General features: G+C 44.3%; 1 protein-coding gene across 2 annotated transcripts in view; it reads right to left on the reverse strand.

The window, feature by feature from the left end:
* The window catches only part of EYA2 (EYA transcriptional coactivator and phosphatase 2), a 300,174-nt gene that overhangs the window by 163,218 nt on the left and 115,506 nt on the right, over nucleotides 1–21,450 (reverse strand). The window contains exon 5 of one of the 2 annotated variants that reach the window (XM_050745165.1): nucleotides 12,322–12,438. The exons of the other annotated variant lie outside the window; for it this stretch is intronic. Within the exon in view, the coding sequence (XP_050601122.1) occupies nucleotides 12,322–12,438 (117 nt within the window). The remainder of the gene's footprint in view (nucleotides 1–12,321; nucleotides 12,439–21,450) is intronic. 2 annotated transcript variants of the gene reach the window in all.

Raw genomic sequence — 21,450 nt, forward strand, 5'->3', positions numbered from 1 at the left:
CTCACCTCTGCTTTCTCAGCACCTGGCACAGTGCCTGGCACAGAGGAGATGCTGCCTTAATATCTACTGGGATGATGGCTGCATGAAGGCACCAGCTTCTGTCACTCACCAGCTCCTGATGCCACACACAGACCTGCTTTGCTTTGAAAATTCGTCTGATAGTGGGGGCAAGAAGAGAAGAAGGTGAAGCATCTTCAAAAGAGAAACAAACAAAATGTTCAGGATATTAGCTTTTCCAGCTCTGCTTCTGCACGCCTAGGAAAAACCTCCCGTCTTCGCGCAGGCTGCTGTAACAGAACACTGTCACCTGGGAGGCTTAAACAGCAGATATTTACTTCTCATAGTTCTGGAGTCCAAGAAGCCCAAGGTCAAGGTGCCAGCTGGTTGGATTCCTGGTGAAGGTCTTCTTCCTGGCTTGCAGATGGTCACCTTCTTGCTGTGTCCTTGCATGGCCTGTCCTCAGTATGTGCATTCAGGGAGAGACAAGGAGGTCGAGAGCTCTCTCTCCTTCTTCTTATAAGAACAGTAATCCCATTCTGAAGACCTCACCCACATGACCTCATCTAACCCGAACACCTCCCAAAGGCCTCATCACCAAAACCCATCACATTGGAGGTAACAGCTTCAACATACGAATTTTAGGGGAGGGGAACAATTCAGTCCATAACACAACTTAAGAGTTAGCTTGGAAACATCCCTTAGACCTGTGCTGCCCAATAGAGTAGGTGCATTTACAATTAATTAAAATTAAACAAAATTAAAAATTCAGTTCCTCAGTTGCACTAACCACATTTCAGTGCTCAGTAGCCACCTGTGGTTAGGGGCTATCACGTTGCACAGCCACTCAGAGCATTTCCATCATCACAGAAGGGTCTATGGGACAGCACTGCCTTAGCAAATTGCTGTAAGCTAAACTCCCTCCTGATCCCAAACTCATTCTCAGTCTCTCCGGCTGTTTCCACCTGTTACCTCCAGTGGCTTTTAGAGATGGGGTGATCAAATCTAACTTGTTATGTAACTAGCGAAAAGACCCTCCATATAAACTCTATACGTTCTAAATTCCGAAGACTTTAGCTCAAGCAAAAGGCAGCAAGCCTGCCAACACACATGAAGGGGAGGGGAAGGTGACCCCTAGGCTGGCGGTGTTGCACAGGGTGAGAACACTGACATGCATGGGGAAACCTCACCCACTTCATTGTGTGCAGAAGAGTTGCTGATTCACATTAGGAAACTCGGCCTCAGTCCAACAACCCATAGGATGCCAAGCCTGGCTCCTGTCTTGACCGATGCAGTGAGATCAGGAAGATTTAGACTGCTCAAAACTGGCTGGGCTGGGACAGCCTGAAAGCTGCCATCGCCAGGGAGAAACAGAGAAACGACTCCATTTAACCATGAGGAGGCCACTGGGTTCCACTCTCAACCATTGCCACACCGATCACTCAAGTTCTCTGGAACACACCTCACTGATGAAATAAGCCAGAGGTGGGGAAACCCAAAGGAGGTGATCTGTGTGGTTCCCCAAGTCACCACTTGGTTTGTGATTTGCTCCATCCAGTCATCTCGGGACCTGTGGTTCAGTTAAGAAAATATGGAGCAAGATTGCAAGATGTGGGCATGAAGCCAGCCTTATGTGTGTTTATTCTTCACAAGGTGTTTCAAAGAGAGTTTAATCAATTGTCCATATTGAAAAAGAATAAGGAGATTTCACATTAAACAGAGTTTTGGGATCACTTTGAAAAATGGAAAGATGTGGTCTCTTTGGGATCCAATCTAGAGAGGCAGCAATGGGCTAAAGCCAAGTAACGCCCCTCTATCCCCAGCATTGGTGGGGGGTTTAGTCTCTAGTTTGCTACAGTTCCCACCCTCCCTATAACCCTATACCTAGCTCATGTCTCTCTTTTACATCACTGCACGGCCCTGTAATATTTGAGTTTGAAATCCTGATTAAGAAGAACCACATTCTGGAGCAGGTTCAATCCACAGACTAGTAGAATCATTTTCGAAAAAGTAACATTTCTTTGTGACTTCAGATGTAAATATTTCTTTTCAGTTTGTCATTTTGTTTTCCTTTTTTTGTTGTTTGTCTGCTTGTTTTTTGTCATTTGTTTTGTTGTTTTGACTTCTGGTATTCTTTGCCGTGCCAAAAAGAAAAAAAAAATTCTGTAATTGAACCTGTCAATCTTTTCATTTATGGATTTTGGATTTCTGAGTCCTGGTTAGAAAAGCCTTTTCCACTCCAAGGTTATAAAAAATTGTGCTTATTCTCATTCTAGTATTTTTATGGTTTTATTTTTAACATTTAAACCGTCAATCCATTTGGATTTGTTTTCTGGTAGTAGGAAGGGATACTTTTCTCCAGATGGCTAACTAGCTGTTCCAATGCCATTCATTCAATAGTTCATATTTTCCCACTGACTCAAGATGTCACCTTCTCTACATACTAAATGTGTGGGTCTCTCTCTGAGACTGTTTGTTCTCCTCTATTGAACAGTGAGTGTATTCACACTAGAAGCATGTTGTTTTGATTACTGAAGCTTTATGATATGCTTAAATATTGGTATGCCTAGTACCTAATTGCTTTTCTTTTGCATACTTTTTCAAGTCAAATCTCCTGTGTTCACAGATTCAAACCAGGGTTCACAGGAAAGGAAATACAAATCAGTCAAGGGTCTGAAAAGATGCTCAACCTCACTTGTGAGACAAGACTTAGAAATTACTACTGCCTGAGACACCATTTTTTCATGCACTGGCAAAAACTTCAACGATTAGATGACACTGGGTTGGTGAGTTTTTGTGAAAACAGGTACTACTCCCAGACACTGTTGGGGGGAGTGTAAATGGGTTGAATCCCTACGGAGGGTAACCTGGAGATATCCACCAAATTTAAATATAGACTTGCCCCTTGACCCCAAGTCCTACTTTTTGGAAATGTGCCATTCAGATATACTTATAAAAAATAATATGCATATAGGGGTTTTCATAACCATTTTGGAGGCAGTTGTAAAAAGAGTAGAAACAGGTCAAATGGCCCCCAGTAAGGAACTGGCTCCATCATTTCCAGCACATCATTCAATGCAATAATAGGCAACTATGAAGAAGAATGAAGAAGCTCTTTCTATATATTGACTTAGCAAGTTCTCTCCAAGGTATATAGCTAAATGAGGAAAATAAAGTGCAGAGGAGTGTGCATAGTATGTTACCTGTGAAAAGAATATAGACAAGTGTTTCTGCCATCATGTGATAATGCCTTCTTGAAAGGCCATGAGTTACGTGAACCCGTGCACTAAAATCAGAGAGCTTATGGGAAAAAGTAGGGTTAGAGCTGACTGCCCCAAAGCAATGCCACTTTGTAACCACAGCATTAACCAAAGCAGTGACAATCCTAGTAAAAATGATAGCACGGTGAAAAAACAAATATGTAAATAATAAACTGAGAAGCATTATATGAAATAGAGATCTTTGCTTTTAAGAAGAAGTGAAAGTATCTTGATGGAGGTGATGAAGAGATGATGGAGGTGTTGAATTACGGAAACAAGAGCAAAAGGCACAAAAATTGGCGGGAATTGCAAAATTAGTTCTCCCAAAATAGAACATGTAACCAAACTGAGGAAGAGGAAGGACACAGGGCATTAGGAGCAGAACTGCACTTGTACCAGGCTTGCTGCACTTGCTTGTGTTTGGTATTTTACATTCAGCTGCTCTTAGCCTATGCTCTGGAAAAACTACAAATGAACCAGTGCAGTGGAATTTCCACTTCTGGCCAAGACTGAGTAACAAGGTCTGGATTGACCCTCCCAGCTGAAACGGTTTGAAAAGTAGGTTTCCAAGACGTTGGGCATCAGGCGTGGACAGTGATCCTTGCAAGAGAAGAAACAGATGGTGAGCTGAATGACTGCCCCAGGACAGAGTTTCCAGGAAGGGAAAACCCAGGTGGAGCCCCGTGGTCTCTCTGAGCTGGGGAGATGGAGCTACAAGTCAAGGGAGGCTAATGTGGCTGGAATTGGCAGAGCAGAACGCCCAGAAAAAGAGAGCTGTGCTGGGAGCGCTCTGGAGGTTTGCTCACAGTTCCCCTTGAGTGGCCACCTGAGAACTGATGAGCAAGCACATGGGTGTGAGGAAATCACCCAGGGCTGAGAGAGAACCACTGGAAAAGATCAGAAGCAACAAGCTTCAGAGCTCATCATGAAGCCGGGAATAGTTCCTGATCCCACCTGCCAGAATTGCAGAACCTCACAATTCATGGGGCATTGGGTAGAATACTCAGAAGGGTTTGCCTCAGTAGTGGAAAAAATTTCTCCTGGACTAAATGCTGCTCTGATCCCAACTGGCAAGGGTGAAAGCAAGACTCAAAAGAATCCAACAGTTTCTAAGTAACCTAACTGCATCCCAGAACAAAGCTCAAAAGTATTTATAGGAATATAAAAATATCCAGCATCTGACAAGGTAAAATTTATGTTTGGCATCCAATTGAAACTTATCAGGCATGCAGGGAAGCAGAAAAATATGATTTTTAACACGGAGAAAAATCATTGAAAATGAACCCAGAAATGACAGGAATGATAGAATTAGACACGGACATTAAAACGTTTACTACAACTGGATTCTATCTGTTCAAGAAGCCAGAAGATTGGACATGTTATATATAGACATGGAAGTTATTAAAAAAAAGCCTCAGGCTGGGCACGGTGGCTCATGTCTGTACTAGCACTTTGGGAGGCTGAGGAGGGCAGACTGCCTGAGCTCGGGAGCTTGAGATCAGCCTGGCCAACACGGCAAAACCCCGTCTCCACTTAAAAAACAAAAATTAGCCAGGCGTGGTGGTGAGCACCTGTAATCCCAGCTACTCAGGTGGCTGAGGCATGAGAATTGCTTGAACTCTGGAAGCAGAGGTTGCAATGAGCCGAGATTATGCCACTGCACTCCAGCCTGGGTGACAGAGCAAGGCTCTGTCTTAAAAAAAAAAAAAAAAAAAGACCCAAGTTAAACTTCTAGAGATGAAAATGATGTACGGGATGAAAAATGACCTGGGTGTAATTAGCAGCAGATCAGATACTACAGAAGAAAAGATGTATGAACTTGGAGTGGGAGGTAGCAGTGGTGGAACATCAGAAAAAAATTTGAAGAAATATTGGCTGAAAAATTTCCAAATTTGATGAAAACGATAAATCCACAGATCTAAGTGTCTCAATGAACACAGAGCACGAGAATCATAAAGAAAACTACATCAAGGCACACAACAACAACAGTGACAGAAAAACCCCTAGAAGCAAATGAAACAATGCAACTTCCAAGTTATACTAACATAGTTTTCTTATTTATGAATCATATCTGAACTAATTCTTGTAATAGTAACATACAATATAATAGACTGCTTATATTTTACTTATGCTTGCAAAATAAGTTCTGGATGGCTTCCCATGAAACTATTACAGTGGTTAATGGTTAGGGGTTTGAAAACGGGGTGGATGTAGCATGAAGGCAGAAGAAAGAGTTCTATAGATGCCTGAACTAGGTAAATGCATAACCTGTTTAAAAAATTCATGTGTCTTTTTTTTTTTTTATTACGAAAGGAATATATTGGAGAGAGGGGAACTAGGGAGTGATGCTAATGGGCATGGGGTTTCTTTGGGGGAGGGGTGACAAAAATGCTGTGGAATCAGATGGTGGTTATGGTTGCACAATTTTAGTGAACATACTAAAAACACTAAATTGAACACTTTAGGTGAAGTTTACCAGCCTGTGCAACACAATGAAATCCCGTCTCTATAAAAAAAATAAACAAAATTAGCTTGGCATGGTGGCAGGCACCTGCTAGTCCCAGCTACTCAGGAGGCTGAGGTGGGAGAATCACTTGAACCCAGGAGGTGGAGGTTGCAGTGAGCTGCCTTCGCACCACTGCACTCCAGCCTGGGCGACAGAGAGAGACCCTGCCTCAAAAAAAAAAAAAAAAAAAAAAAAAAAGGTGAAGTTTAGATATGTGAGTTATATCTCAGTTAAAAATTAAGGCTGAGCACAGTGGCTCATGCCTGTAATCCCAGCACTTTGCGGGGCTGACGTGGATCACTTGAGGTCAGGAGTTCGAGACCAGCCTGGCCAACATGGAGAAACCCCATCTCTACTAAAAATACAAAAATTAGCCAGGTGTGGTGGCAGGTGCCTGTAATCCCAGCTACTTGGGAGACTGAGGCTGGAGAATTGCTTGAATCCAGGAGGCAGAGGTTGCAGTGAGCCGAGATCGCGCCACTGTACTCCAGCCTGGACGACAAAGTGAGACTCTGTCTCAAAAAGAAACAATTTAATTAAAACACAGGAAAAATAAATACATAAATGTTCATTGTTTAAAACAATAGAAATTCAAAGAGCATTCATAAAGGAAGAGTCCTAAAAGATCCTGACATCCAGGGCTTCTCAGTGATCACAGAACGAGTTTAGACAGAGGGGCCCTCAGCCTATCTGCTTGGGAAAACTGCCTCCTGAATTCTATTCCTGGAGAAGTATACGGCACAACAGCTTGCAAAGGCTCTGAAAAGTCTTATAGCAAAGATGTCCATTTTAACTTTGTGGCATGCACTATTTACTAAACGTATTTGGTATGTATGACCATGACCTGCACCAACCCCTGTATTTTTTCCTGGAGCACTTGTTAGCACTAGAACTGTGGAACACAGATCATGAAAGTTCTGTCACTTGTCCAAGGTCACACAGTTTACTGGCGGTAGATTTCATTAATCTGACATAGTGACTTCCTAAATCCAACACAATCCGGCCTCGGAGGTCTCGAGATGAGATCATTGAGTTACAAGTGCTTTTACTGAACTGTTAATTTCCTATACATCCTTGAATTGCATGTTTCCATGTTGCTCCTGAGTGGCTGCTGGAGGGGTTCTAAGCTTCAGTCTTTACGTTCCCTGGCCCTTCATAAATGCAAAAGGAGTTTCCATTGGACAGGGCTCCCACTGTTTTCCTGCTTTTTTTCTTTTTCTTTTTTTTGAGATGGAGTCTTGCTTTGTCGCCCAGACTGGAGTGCAGTGGCATGATCTTGGCTCGCTGCAACCTCTGCCACCTGGGTTCAAGCGATTCTCCTGCCTCAGCCTCCCAAGTAGCTGGAATTGCAGGCGTGTGCCACCACACCTGGATAATTTTTGTATTTTAAGTAGAGATGGGGTTTTGCCATGTTGGCCAGGCTGGTCTCGAACTCCTGAGCTCAGAAGATCCGCCCACCTCAGCCTCCCAAAGGGCTGGGATTATAGGCATGAGCCACTGTGCTTGGCCTGTTTTTAAGTCTCCCTACAACACAGAGTTCACTGGAAGGGGAGTTTATGTGGATGCAGACAGTACTACAGTCTCAAATTAGTATTCCTCTTTTCTCTTACCCTGGCCACTTACTAAAATGGAGAGTTCAGGAAATAGAAGTGAACTTGGAAAGAACACGGCCCATCAAACCTGAAGTGAGGCTAACAATGTCAATCATAACAACGATAATTAACATTTAGAGAGCATTAGTTTGTGCCAGGCACTGCTCTAAATACTTCACATACATTAACACATTTAGTCATCATAGCACCCCACGAGTCAGGTACTCTTAGCATCCCCATTTCACAGGGAAGGAAACTGGAGTACTGAGAAGGAACTGAGCTCAAGGTCCCAGGGATGGTTTGCAGCTGTATTCGGATGTTAACTCAACCTGACTTGAGAGCCCCTGCTTTCAGTTGTTTTTAACTACCATGCTAAGGAAGGAATAACAGAGATAATAAAAAGAAAATCCAGCCTTTATGGATCTCATCTGATGTGCCCATGAATCATGTTATTTAGTCTCCCAAAGCCTCACGTTGTCACTTCTCTCACTATGATACCAGTTTCACAGGTGACGAAACTGAGGCACAGAGAAGTCCATGTGCTTCCCCAACTCATGCCACTGTGTGTGGGGTACCGCCAGGACTGACCACAGGCCAGGTCCAGAGCTCTTAACTCCTCTGTGGCACCAGAAACTTCTTATAACACACTCTGGAGATTTTTTTTCCCTCTTTTTAACCTTGGTGGTTATTTCTGTGAACAGCAGTGTTTTACCAGGAGAAGCCAAAAAGAAAAAAATCAAACCCATAAGAAATACACTTCAGGCATAAAAACCCCAGGGTGAACTTAAAATAAAGAAAATAAACAACCATGCAAAGGCTGAACGAGAGCTGTGAACTTTTTTCTTTTACATTTATTGTATATGCTATGGAGGGGCAGTGTTAGCCACACAGCTACAGATCTCAAACCAGGGCCTTATGGGGTGATGGCTGTGCTAAAGCTTTTGGAAGTTTATGAGATTAGCTAGAAGACCTAGTGGGAGGCATCCTGGCTTGTCTAAAGCTTGCTCTGTGCTCTTCCGTAAGATGCTCCGTCGCAGTGCCTCAGTTTACTCATCTGTAAAATGATGAGGTGAGCCCCATGAGCGTCCTTTTTTTGCTTCTATAAAATTATACATTTTTTCTTTTTTTGAGACAGGGTCATGCTCTATTGCCCAGGCTGGAGTGCAGTGGGGTGATCATAGCTCACTGCAGCCTTGAACTCCTAGACTCAAACAATCCTCCCACCTCAGCCTCCTGAGTAGCTGGAACTACAGGTGCACTCCACCATGCCCAGCATTTTTTTTTTTTTAGAGACAGGGTCTTGCTGTATTGCCCAGGCTGGAGTACAGTGTCATGATCATGGCTTACTGCAGCCTTGACCTCCCAGGCTGAAGTGCTCCTCCTACCTCAGCCTATTGAGTAGCTGGGACTACAGGCATGCATCGCCATGCCCAGCTAATTTTTTTTTTTTTTTTTTTTTTTGTAGAGATAGGTTTCACCAGGTTTCCGAGGCTGGTCTTGAACTCCTGGACTCAAGCAATAAATATACCTGCCTTGGCCTCCCAAAGTGCTGGGATTATGGGCCAAAATTATGGTTTTAATTCTCAGAAAGGAAAAGGACTTATGCTAGCTTCTCACTATGGGCCAATTTCACAAAATCAGCATTTTCAGGCCTAAAAGTTCATAAGCCTCAATCTGCTTTATTTTTTTCTTCCTCTGAGAAACTAAGCTCAACCAATGTCTTCCATTCTGAAATGCTCTCAGTAGTTCGAGAGTTTATTTCTCCTCTGGAACAACTCAAAAAAAAAAAAAAAAGTTAATAGGAAGCACATGGGCATGGTGTGTGAGCGTTCCGTGTGTTTGTGTTTGAAAAAAATACTTAAGGAGGAATATGTCAGGCTTGCAAAATGCCTGGGCTGTCTCAAGAGCAGTTTATAGCCATTAGCATCAGACTGAAGGCAGTTAATTGGGACAAAGCCCAGCTGCTGCCGCTGCCCTTCTGTCATCTGGGCTGCAAGGAGGATAAGAAAATAGCCTGGACGATTCCCATGGTAGGGTGAGAAGAGAGCTGGAGACGGTGGCTGGTGGGGATTGAGATGGGGGGTGGGGGCCTAGGCTCACCCCTGAGAATCACCTTCCAGATGGATCTAAGAGAGTGTGAAGGGCAGGATGGCGTGAGGGTTATGTGCCTGGGCAACTGCCTGGCTCATCTCCCACTGCCATGGCCGTGTGATCTTGGGTAAGTGACTGAAACACTTTATGCCTCAGTTTCTCCACCTGTAAGATGAGGGCAGTGATAGTGCCCATGTCATGGGGCTACTGGGGAGATTAAGAGGCATGTTTATGTGCAGACGTTAGGACAGTGCCTGGAGTCCTAAAGGAGTCTAGGAAATCTCATCATTTAGAGGAAGTGGCACTGGAGAAACTGGAGTCTGAATCCTAGCTCCGAACACTTATCAGCTCTGCGGTTTTGGGCAAGTCACTTGCCCTCTCTGAGCCTCACTTTCACCATCTCTGAAAGCAGGGCTGATGGGGCCCACCTCACGTGGTTGCTGTAAGGACCAGAGAAGAAAGAACATTATTCTGCATATTCTGCTCTGGGGAGGATAGGATGAGGCTCCTTTGGAGTCTTTGAACACTGTGAGCCTTTTCCTGCCGCAGGGCCTTTGCTCTTGCGTTCCTGCTGCCTGTACGGCCCGGCTCTGGCCCCTCCTGTGGCGGCCTCCTTTCCAGCGGGAGGCGCCTGACCACCTGGGGAATGCCGATTGCCACTTCTGGGCTACGCCATTGCTCACGGTCCAGCATGCCACCCTGCTTTTGTCTGTCACAGGCTTCATCAAAATCTGAAATTATTTATCTATTTGTCAATCGATTACCATCCATCTTTCTCTACGAGGAGACTGTCTTTGTGGGCTGCTGTGCCCTCAGTGCCTAGAAGGGTGCCAGGTGTCAAGCTGGTGCTCAACATACGGAATGAATGAATGAATGAATGAATGGGGGCCCCTCCTACAGACCTTAGGTCACTTATTGTGTGGCTGAGGGGGTGTCAAAATGGGATAGGGGGACTGGGTTCCCAGTTCAACCTCTGTGGCCTCAGAAGCCCTGAGGCAGTAAGTCCAGTTTCTATTTAAAGAGCTAGAAAGAAACTGGCTTGAAATGGACTCAAACGCACGTTGAAGTTCAGTACATTTACACCCCTCCTAATTTCAGGGCTGGTGCCATTTTTTACTCACTACTTGGAGAGATGGGTCCCAGCAGTTTACTCCCTTCAGTGGGTCTCAGAAAGGCCCCAATTGGGGACACAGAGATGACAGCAGAAGCAGAGGAGGCAGGAAAGTGCCAGGGTTACAGGGACGGGCTTTGCAGTGAGGCTGGGGGTCGGGATTCCACCAGGCCCCCAAGAGATCTGACGCAGTCCCTTTGCCATTACGCTTACAATAAAATCTAAACTCCTTGCCCTAGTGTTGGCCAAATCAGTCATTCCTTCTATGCCTCAGTTTCCTCTTCTGTGAAATGGGAATGATACAGTGCGGTCGCTTGAGAGCGTCATGAAGGTTGTATGAGAGAATCCACACAGCATCACCTGGCAGCTAGCATGTTTGGTCAAGGCTAGCTCATGGCATCACTGACAAACTTGAACACAGACCTTTCCAGAGAGCTATTCTCAGGGCTGGGCATGAATGCTTATCACCTGCTTTCCTTACACACATCTCTAAGATTATTGTTCTCCTTTCACAATTTTTTTTTTTCCTGAAATGCTGCCCTTGACAATTATTTTTATTACTTCCTTAATAAAAATTAAAATAATCAAGATGAAGTGATAATACTTCCAAGTAGTTTCTTTTAAAAGAAAAGTACTATCAAAGCTGGGTGCAGCAGTGCACACCTGTGGTCGCAGATACTCTGAAGTGGCAGAAACACTTGAGCCCAGTCTGGGCAACATAGCAAGACTTTGTCTCAAAAAAAAGTACAATCACTCATCAGCCCAGCACTTTGTCATTTTACTTTTTCAGACCCTTGATGGTAATTTTTAGCAACTTATATAAAGGGAAACAGCAGAATGGGGATCCCGAAAATTACAGCCACCAGCCCTCTGCTCCATGCATCACCTCCAGCATGCTCCCAAGGGGGCATCAGAACCGAGAAGGGCTCTTGGATGGTAAAGAGTGGAGGTGAGCATGGGAGAACCTAGCAAGCCAGTTCCTTATGGCATGTGGGTGGAGGATTACACAATGGAGTTCTTTCTTCCTTAAGGCCACCCTCTGGGGCTGCAGAGCCTTGATCCTCCTGCCTGGAATAACAGCTTCTTTACCTGACTGTCCAATATTTCCACCATCCAACATTTCTGAGTCTCTACAATAGACTTGCCTGTCCCATCACACTTAAAATACAAGCAAACTCCTTCCCACATCCCTCAAGGCCATGCGTGATTGTGCCTTGCTCTTCGTCCAAGATTCTTTCCTCCTACATGCCTTCTGACTTTGCTCCAGTCTCACGGGTCTCTGCTCTGTGCCTCAAATACTTCCAGACATTTCCCTGCATGCAGCGTTTGCACAGGCTGTTCCCTCTACCTGGAATGCTCTTCCCTAAGATGTCTACGTGGCTGCTTTGCCTCACCCTTCGGGTTTCTGTCCAATGTCATCTCTTCAAGAGCCTTCCCTGATGATTTGATCTAAAGTCACAAATCTCACGGTGACTTTCCTGACCTCCCAAGTGCTCATCACTCAATATGCAAAGACCAGGTTTTTTTTTTACATTCAACCCCTTCCCAAATCATCTGGCTCATTTGCCGACTTTATCATTAGTCTTTCCCCAATGCCAGGTAATGACCATGAAGGCAGATCTCGTATCTATTTTGTCCACTCCTTGAGATAGAGCCTGGCACATAGTAGGTGCTCAAAAAATCTGCTGAATGAATGAATGAATGGACACCCAACTTAGGTGGTCCTTAGAGACGGGCAGGAAGGGGCCACAGCGCCACACTGACCGTGCATCTGGTAGGTGTATGGGCTCTGTCCAGTGGGTGGGGTGCTGAAGCTGGAGCCATAGCTGAGGAATCCACTCTGGCCAGGGGAATGGTTCAAGCTGTCTTCTGTCTTGATGCCTTTGAAGGAAGAGGGGGAAAAAAAAGGACCAAGGACACATGATTAGGATGCGTCCTTGTCACCCACAAAAGAGCTACTGGGTCAAGACAGTATGCAATTTTATCAGCTTCCAAATGAGGAGTTGCAAACTGGTGGCTTGTCAGCCAAAGTTAGCCTACAGACATATTTGACTTGGCCTGCATATTTTTAAGAAAAACTGAATTAGTTGATTTTGTTTAAAAGTAAGAATATTTCATACACAAAAAGCTGGAGATATGGCTTCTTTTTGAATGACAAGATGGTCTAGTAACACCATGTCTGCATCACATGTGACCACAAGCTGCCCCTTTCACATGTTTCCCAGGTGATCACAGATTTCATTCCATCTGCAGGACTTTGAGGCTGGTTTTAAGATGCTATTTTCTCATCGCAGTTGTGATTTGTTTTGGTACATCCTAGGATCCTATCAAAAGTGGAGAAGGGAAAGGCAGGCTACAAACGTCTCATATTTTGTAAACACCACCAGCTTCATGCTACCTGCCAGCGTGGTAGGTATGCAAGCCTGCAGCCCACTACTCCCCTGGGCAGTGCCGTGTATGGCTTAAATGTCCATTAGGATTTTGGGCAAAGGTGTGAAATGAACCACCCTTCCTCTGCAAAGATGATGTCACTTAACTGTCAGACACACTCTCCAATCTCATGGGCGGGGGCGGGGGGACCTGCTTATCCCAAGGCCACAGTTACAAATCTGCCTTCTACTTCAGCAAAACGTGGCATGCTTACCTAAAGCATAGGTACTAATTCCATGAACAACTGGTTGAGAAAGGGACTGTGTTGAGGAGGTGAAGCTAACCATCATCAGCTCATTCACTTAATTTTTATCGAAACTGTAATGAATGCATTGTGTGGAGAAATAGGAACACTTTTACACTGTTGGTGGGATTGTAAACTAGTTCAACCATTATGGAAAACAGTATGGCGATTCCTCAAGGATCTAGAACTAGATGTACCATATGACCCAGCCATCCCATTACTGGGTATATACCCAAAGGATTATAAATCATGCTGCTATAAAGACACATGCACACGTATGTTTATTGCGGCACTATTCACAATAGCAAAGACTTGGAATCAACCCAAATGTCCATCAGTGACAGACTGGATTAAGAAAATGTGGCACATATACACCATGGAATACTACGCAGCCATAAAAAAGGATGAGTTTGTGTCCTTTGTAGGGACATGGACGCAGCTGGAAACCATCATTCTTAGCAAACTATCACAAGAACAGAAAACCAAACACTGCATGTTCTCACTCATAGGTGGGAACTGAACAATGAGATCACTTGGACTCGGGAAGGGGAACATCACACACCGGGGCCTATCATGGGGATGGGGGAGGGGGGAGGGATTGCACTGGGAGTTATACCTGATGTAAATGATGAGTTGATGGGTGCTGACGAGTTGATGGGTGCAGCACAGCAACATGGCACAAGTATACATATGTAACAAACCTGCACGTTATGCACATGTACCCTAGAACTTAAAGTATAATAATAATAAAAAATTTAAAAAAAAAAAGAAAATTCCATAGTACAAAAGGCATAAAGTGTCTCTTCCTATCCCTGACCTCAAACCCCAGCTCTTCTGCCTATAGGCAACCACGATTACCAGCTTTATGGAACACAATTCACTTCCAGACAAGTTCTGTGCATATACCAGTTATGTATATAATATACATATGTAATGTATATATCTATTCCATCTTTTAAAAAATAAACTGGAGTATTCTATAAATTCTTCATTTTCTTTTTTTTTCTTTTACTGCTTCATAATATGTGATAATGATCATTCTTCATGAGCTTATAAAGTTCTTCCTTACTTTGTATTGATGGCTGTGTGACATTCTAATGTGTGGTTTCCCCACCATTTAACCAGTTTCCTATTCATTAACTTTTGGGTGGTTTTTAGATTTTATGACTCTAATTTAAGCTGCAGCAAACACACACATAACACACACACGCAGCAAACGTGTATATATACACACACACACACGCAGAAAATATATTTAACATATAGATGTACCTATATGCATATACATATGTATTTGCTGCAGCTTATAGTCATCACACCACACACACACATTTTGTGCACATGCGCAAGTCTTTTAGGTAAATTTCTAGTAGTTGGAATCACCGAGTCCAGGGCAAGAGCGTCTTAAATTTTCTTGCATGTTGCTGAATGGTGCTCCCTACATTGTAGGTGATATTCTTTCCAAGCACTGAGTGAGCCCTGCTTCTCCACAACCACACCAACTGTGTTATCAAACATTGCTTATCTCTGTCTATCTTATGGGTATAAAACAGTATCTCATTGCTGTTTAAAATTTCATTTCTTTCAAGAACACTTCCAGTTCTGCTGATGGTTTTCTTATTGAAATTACCTCCTTCTTACCCTGTCAACCCCACAAAATAAGAGAATGCTTAGTAAGGTAAAAACAGATAGATTATGAGTCAGGAAATCTGGGCTGGAGTCCTAGATGGTTTGCTTCATTGATTGGTGACCTCGAAAGTTTCTCCTGCAACCCCAGGTTGGAGGCCTCCTTTCTTGTGAAATGATGGGTTGTTAGGAAATTAAAGAGGAAAGAATGAACACATAAAGGCTCTGAACGAAGTAATTAAAGCACACATCTCTTTTATCCTCACATCAGTCTCACAAAACAGGCAATATAGTACTTCTCTCATTTTAAAGATGTGGGAATTGAGATTGCCCATCCATTGGACTGGGGTCTTGCAACTGGCAGATAACTCTGAAGTCAAGGTTCCTTATCTTGATGCTTCTCAATAATAGGTGTGAGGGGTTTTAAGCCATTGATGGTGCCAGACTTTAGTAACAACAATGATGGCAGAAACAAGCAATATTTATACAGCACTTTCTTTTTGCTCAGTCCACCAGGAGTGGTTAACGTTGCATTGGGTACAGTCGGCCTCACCATGCACCTAAAGTAAAATCTAAACTCTGCAGTGCAGTGACCCCCAAGGCCCTGTGTGGGCTCTGCCCACCCCTCCAACCTCACTGCCCTTCCTGGGCTCCTTTGCTTACTTTGCTCAAGCCATATGCTCAGACACTGTTTGTTTTAGTGATGGGATAGAAAGCCGAAATCAGAAATATCACTGCTTGCTCAGCCAGTTCCCTGATGATGAAATCCAGGTTGATGCCAGTTTTTACTATTACAATCCAAGATGAAATGTACATACTTCCTCCAGCAATGTCACAGTGTTTGTCTTGGTTGGATACAAGACAGAAATTGCTGCATCTAAGGATGCCTACATTGTCCATTTTAAATAGATAGAGACAAACTTCAACAATGTCTTTGGACTCAAAGCCTTTGCATATGTTGCTTCCTCTGCCTGGCACCCACACCTCCCTCTTCTCTATTAGGCAAATATTGTTTGCCTAGAAAGGCCTTCTATGACCTAAGTCAGCCCTGAGTAGCATGCAGTTCTCCTGCCTGGCACTCATCCCAGTTCACTGCTGAACCTCTGCTCTCTGTTTAGGCTGGAGGCTCCAGGAGGGCGGGGCTGGGTCCCTCTTGTACCCTGAAGTCTCCCCATATGTGGCTCCCTGTCTTGCACATAGTAGGTGCTCAAAAACTGGTGAATGAATGACTATGAAAGAAAAGAAAATAAAGTTTTTCACCTCTTCTTTTGTTTGCTGAAGTGATTGGATCATAAAATTCTAATCCATGAGAAAAAGAAGAGAATATGAAAATGGCAAAGGCGCATGAGGGCCTTCATCCTGTAAGTCTGTTGTCCAGACTGCAGTCCATGTATCAGTCACAAATTCAGAATGAGAAAGTCAGACACTGAGAAGTAAACATGCAGACACTTTTGCAGCACTTGGCATTGTTCTGACATCTCAGGCCATTTGTCCAGACTTGTATTTAGTATGCTTTTAAAACATTTTAATTTGGCCCGGTACGGTGGCTCATGCCTGTAATCCCAGCACTTTGGGAGGCCGAGGTGGGCGGATCACTTGAGGTCAGGAGTTCAAGACCAGGCTGGCTAACATGGCGAAACCCCATCTCTACTAAAAATACAAAAATTAACTGGGTGTGGTGGTGCACACCTGTAATCCCAGCTACTCAGGAGTCTGAGGCACGAGAATTGCTTGAAACTAGAAGGTGGAGGTTGCAGTGAGCTGAGATCACGCCACTGCACCCCAGCCTGGGCTACAGAGTGAGGCTTCATCTCAAATAAATAAATACATATTTTAATTTGATTTTTCTAGCAATTCATTTTATTTTATGAAAATATTAGTCCATAGTGGAATGGCAATTAAAAAGCAAAAACCTGAAAACTGGTCTTTTAAACCAGATGGAGAAACACTGCTCTAAGAGATTGTGTTCAAAGGAAATCTGGTCACGGTTTGGCCCAGAGGCAGACTGATCTCATCAGACCTCCTGCTCCCCAGGCATCTCTGATGACTATCTTCATAGCAAAGAGAAAGAGGCCTCTGAAAAGGTGCTTGTGAACTATCTGCAAGTTCCACTGGCTTCCGCTCATGGAAGCACCAAAGTGAGTGTGTGGATTTCAGAGAGGGTGTCAAAACCAGACAGCCACTAAGCATTCATTCACTCATTCACAACTATTAGCTCAGCACCTGCAACAGGCCAGGAGATACAGATCTTGATGCTGGAGATACTGTAGTGGTTGGAGCTTACATGCTAGTGGGAGGAGAATGACAGTAGAAAAACAAGTAAAAACCCACAGTAGAGGAGAAGCATACGAAATACTTTTTGGCTAACACAAGAGACAACATGATTGGCTCCCAGACTCCCCGGCACACTCAGCGGCACACACTTTTCCCTTCCATCTTATGAACCTCACACTAACACAATTCTCCAAACATGATTAAATCTTTTGGACTCCATTTAGAGTCTTATGGTGCTAAAAAGAAGAATGAAGCAGGGAAGGAGGCAGCAAAGTTGGTCAAGAGGAGTCGGGATTTGAAATTTCAAACAGAGTGATCCGGAAAGGTCCCATGGAGGATGAGGAAGAGATTCCGCGGAGGAAGAGACATTTGAACAAAGACCTGAAGGACGCAAAGGAGCAAGATTTGTGGATACCCGAAGGAATACCTGTCCAGGCAGAGGGAAGGCATGTGCGAAGGTCCTGAGGCAGGAGCGTACTTGGTATGTTGGATGAATTAACAGCAAGGAAGCCAGTGAGGCTGGAGTGGCGAGAGGGTGAGCGATGAGGTCAGAAAGATCATCAACATGGGGATGGGGCAAAGATACTGCAGTGGAAAACCTTTGGCTTTGATCCTGAGAGGGGCCCCGGAGGGATCTGAGCAGAGGAGAGACAGGAGATGGTTCGTGTTTAAAATATCAACAGCCCCCTGAGCAGGTGCTCAGTGATGTGAATTCTGGATCAGCCCATGGCACTTGGCACAGTCCAGAGTCCTCGTTTCCTGTCCTGGCTCTGGGATATCACTGAGGCAGGTGCCCTCTGCTTTCCAAGCCTCAGTTTCCTCATGACTACAATGAGGGTTTTGGACCAAATGAGCGCTTCCCTATCTTCAATGTTGTGCACCATTTGCTTGGTTTTCCCGTATGCCAGCACCATCCATATAATGATTCATTTCATGTTATTTTTAAACATCAGCCCAGGCATGGTGGCTCATGCCTGTAATTCCAGCACTTTGAGAGGCCGAGGCAGACAGATCATTTGAAGCCAGGAGTTCAAGACCAGCCTGGGAAACATGGTGAAACTAAAAATACAAAAAATACAAAAAATTAGCTGGGTGTGGTGGCACACATATGTAATTCCAGCTATTCAGGAGGCTGAGGCAGGAGAACTGCTTGAACATGGGAGGCAGAGGTTGCAGTGTGCTGAGATCATGCCACTGCACTCCAGCCTGGGTGACAGGGACAGACTGCGTCTCAAAAAAAAAAAAAAAAAAAAATCGACTCAATTTTAAAACTATTTGCTTGCCTTAAGCAATAATGACTAAGGAATCACAGGTTCCATATATATATATACACACACACACACACACACACATATAAACACACACATATATAGATATAAAATACATATTAAAATAAATATATAACTACATTTTTTTTGGAGACAGGATTTCACTCTGTCACCTAGGCTGGAGTGCAGTGGCATGCTCACGGCTCACTGCAGCCTCGACCTCCCAGGCTCAAGTGATCCTCCCATCTCAGCCTCTCTAGTAGCTGGGACCACGTGTGTGGCACCACGCCCGGTAGTTCTGGAGACTCAGCACCCAGAGGCTTTGAAGCTTCCATCTTCAGCCTGCCGGAATCGGAGCCCACCATGCCTGAAGAAACCCAGGAGGAAGGACCACATGAGAGGGAGGCCCTAGCGTGCCATCGAGGCAGCCCCAGCCCACCTGCTGGCTGAGCACAGCAGCGTGAGAGGGACTGCGGGAGACCAGCAACAGGCCCACCTGGCCAGCCCACAGAAATAATTCGTCAGTGTTGTTTTAAGCCACTAAGTTCTGGAGTGGCTTTTTACACAGTCGGAGACAACAAAAATTCTTTACCATTATCCAGGATAGTGAAGAATGGTTATAACCCATGACCCAGAAATTCCTCTCGTAGGTTTCCACCCCTGGGAAACGCACAAAGATGCTGATCACAGCATCCTATGTAATGAGAAACAAAGCCCTAAAAGACTATCTAAAGAATGAGTAAATAAATTATGGTGCTGTCAAGTAGTGGAATATTATACAGTAGTGAAAATGAATGAACTACAGCTACTTGTATGAATATGGATACATTTTACAGACATAATGTTGGGTGGAAAAAGCAAGTTGCAAAAGAATCTGTACTAAAAGACACAATATAGGTAAATTTTAAAAAATGCTTAAAATACTCTACATTAAAGGTCAGCAAACTCCAGCCCATAGGCCAAATGTGATCTGCTGTTCATTTTTATAAATAAAGTTTTTTGAGACATAGACAGCCATTCGTTTATGCTTTGTCTATGGCTGCTTTCATGATACAATGGCAGAGTTGAGTGGTTGAGATAGAGACTGTGTAGTCTGCTGAGACAAAAATATTTACTATGTGGCTCTTTATAGAAAAAGTTTGCTGATCTCTTCTACATAAAGAAGTGCGGGGGAATGATAAACATGAAATTTGGGGGCACAGGAATCTTTGAGGGGAAAGGAAGGCCACCTCCCTTTATTTTTTGAATTGAACGGTCAGTTCATAGGTGTCGTAGTGTTACTCTACTATGTATGTCTTTAATATTGCATAATAAATTGAGAAAAAAATACTCAATACTCTGTCCTTGTCTCTAGTTTGCTCAATTGTGTTATTTCCTGCAGCTATTTAAACAAAGTAAATAGCACTATTTGCCAAGGAGCAATGAAAAAAGTTTCCTGACAAGATTCAACAAGGTTTGTCCAGACGATGAGCAAACACGGCTTGCTCAGGCACAGGCAGATATAAAGGGAAACGGCTTTTCATCCACCTGTTATTGTTCAGTGACATGGACATTCTGTGTGCGTGTGCGTGTGCGTGTGCGTGTGTGTGTGTGTGTGTGTGTGTGTGGCAGCCTCGCTTCTACTGGGACAGATGACATTTGTTGAGCATTTCTCTTGGGGTGGGCCCTGGTGAGGAAGCCCTTCATCTAGATCAGGGTCATGGACCAAATCTGGTCCACTGCCCGTTTGTGTAAATAAAGTTTTATTGGAACGCAGATACACACATTAGTTTACATATGGTCTGGCTACTTTCATGCCACAATGGCAGAACTGAGTAGTTGTGATAAAGATCATATGGATCACAAAGTAGAAAATATTTACGACCCGCACCTTTACAGAAGTAGTTAGCCAATCCCTGGTGTAGATGATCTCATTTAACCCCCCCAGCAATCATGAGAGGGGTAGACTTAGTATTACTCCCATTGTATGAACGTGAAAACTGAGGTTTAAGGAGGGGAGGCTGCTCCCTCAGAGTCTTGCAGCCTGCAACAGGCAAGGGCGGGATGTGAATCCGGGCAGCAGAGTTCCAGGACATGTGCTCTTATCATCTACACTGTATTATCCAGGAACAGATGCTCCAAAAGTAACTGAGACAGTAAAATAACTTTGCACCAAATTGATTTCCTTCTGATGCCATGTTTTGTCTGGGAACAGGACTAGTTTTCTCTTTTATGTGAAAAAGAATATGGCTTCATTTTTCTTGGCTCTCAGCCAAGCAGGGTAACTTATGTGTGATTGTATTCTAAGCCTTCTAGCACAGGAGGGGAAGAAAGTTAGAAAAGATGCCCACACCTGTTGGCCAAGGTCTGTCATAGGTAATCCCCCAGGATTTACAGAATGCACAGCCAGGCGTCGGAACCCCACGGGTGAGGGCTCGGGGTCCAGAGCCAGGCTACCCGGGCTTAATTCTACCTCTGCCACCAACCAGCTGGGTGACCTTGGGTAAATTATTTAACCTCTCTGAGTCTCTGTTTCTTTATCGCTCAAGGGAGGATAATGAGGTGACCTTCCTTGTAGGGTTGAGGTGGGGATTAAAGGAATTAGTGGAAATAAACCAATGTGAGTGACAGGAAGTCAACGATGGTGACGATTACTAAGCCTGGTCTGATGCCTCGACAGGACCTATCAATTCCGCCTCTAGAGTTGCTCTTGATTCTGTCTACATGTGTCTGTCCACTGCCATGGCCTCGCCCCAGGCCTCTAACACTTCCTGCTCCAGGCTTCATCTGTCTCCCAACCGGCCTTCCTGCTTCTCTTCCTGATTACATCTGAGCCAGACACACCACAGCAGCCAGTGTGATCTTTAAAACCTAGGCTTGGCACAGTGGCTCATGCCTGTCATTGCAGCACTTTGGGAAGCAGAGATAGGAGGATTGCTTGAGGCCAGAAGTTCAAGACCAGCCTGGGCAACAAAGTGAGACCCTGTCTCTACAAAAAAATAAAAAAAATTAGCCAGGGGAGGTAGTGAGTGCCTGTAGTCCCAGCTACTCATGAGGGTGAGGGAGGAGGAT

This window comes from Macaca thibetana, chromosome 10 (assembly GCF_024542745.1).
Source record: "Macaca thibetana thibetana isolate TM-01 chromosome 10, ASM2454274v1, whole genome shotgun sequence".
NCBI classification, from domain to species: Eukaryota; Metazoa; Chordata; class Mammalia; order Primates; family Cercopithecidae; genus Macaca; species Macaca thibetana.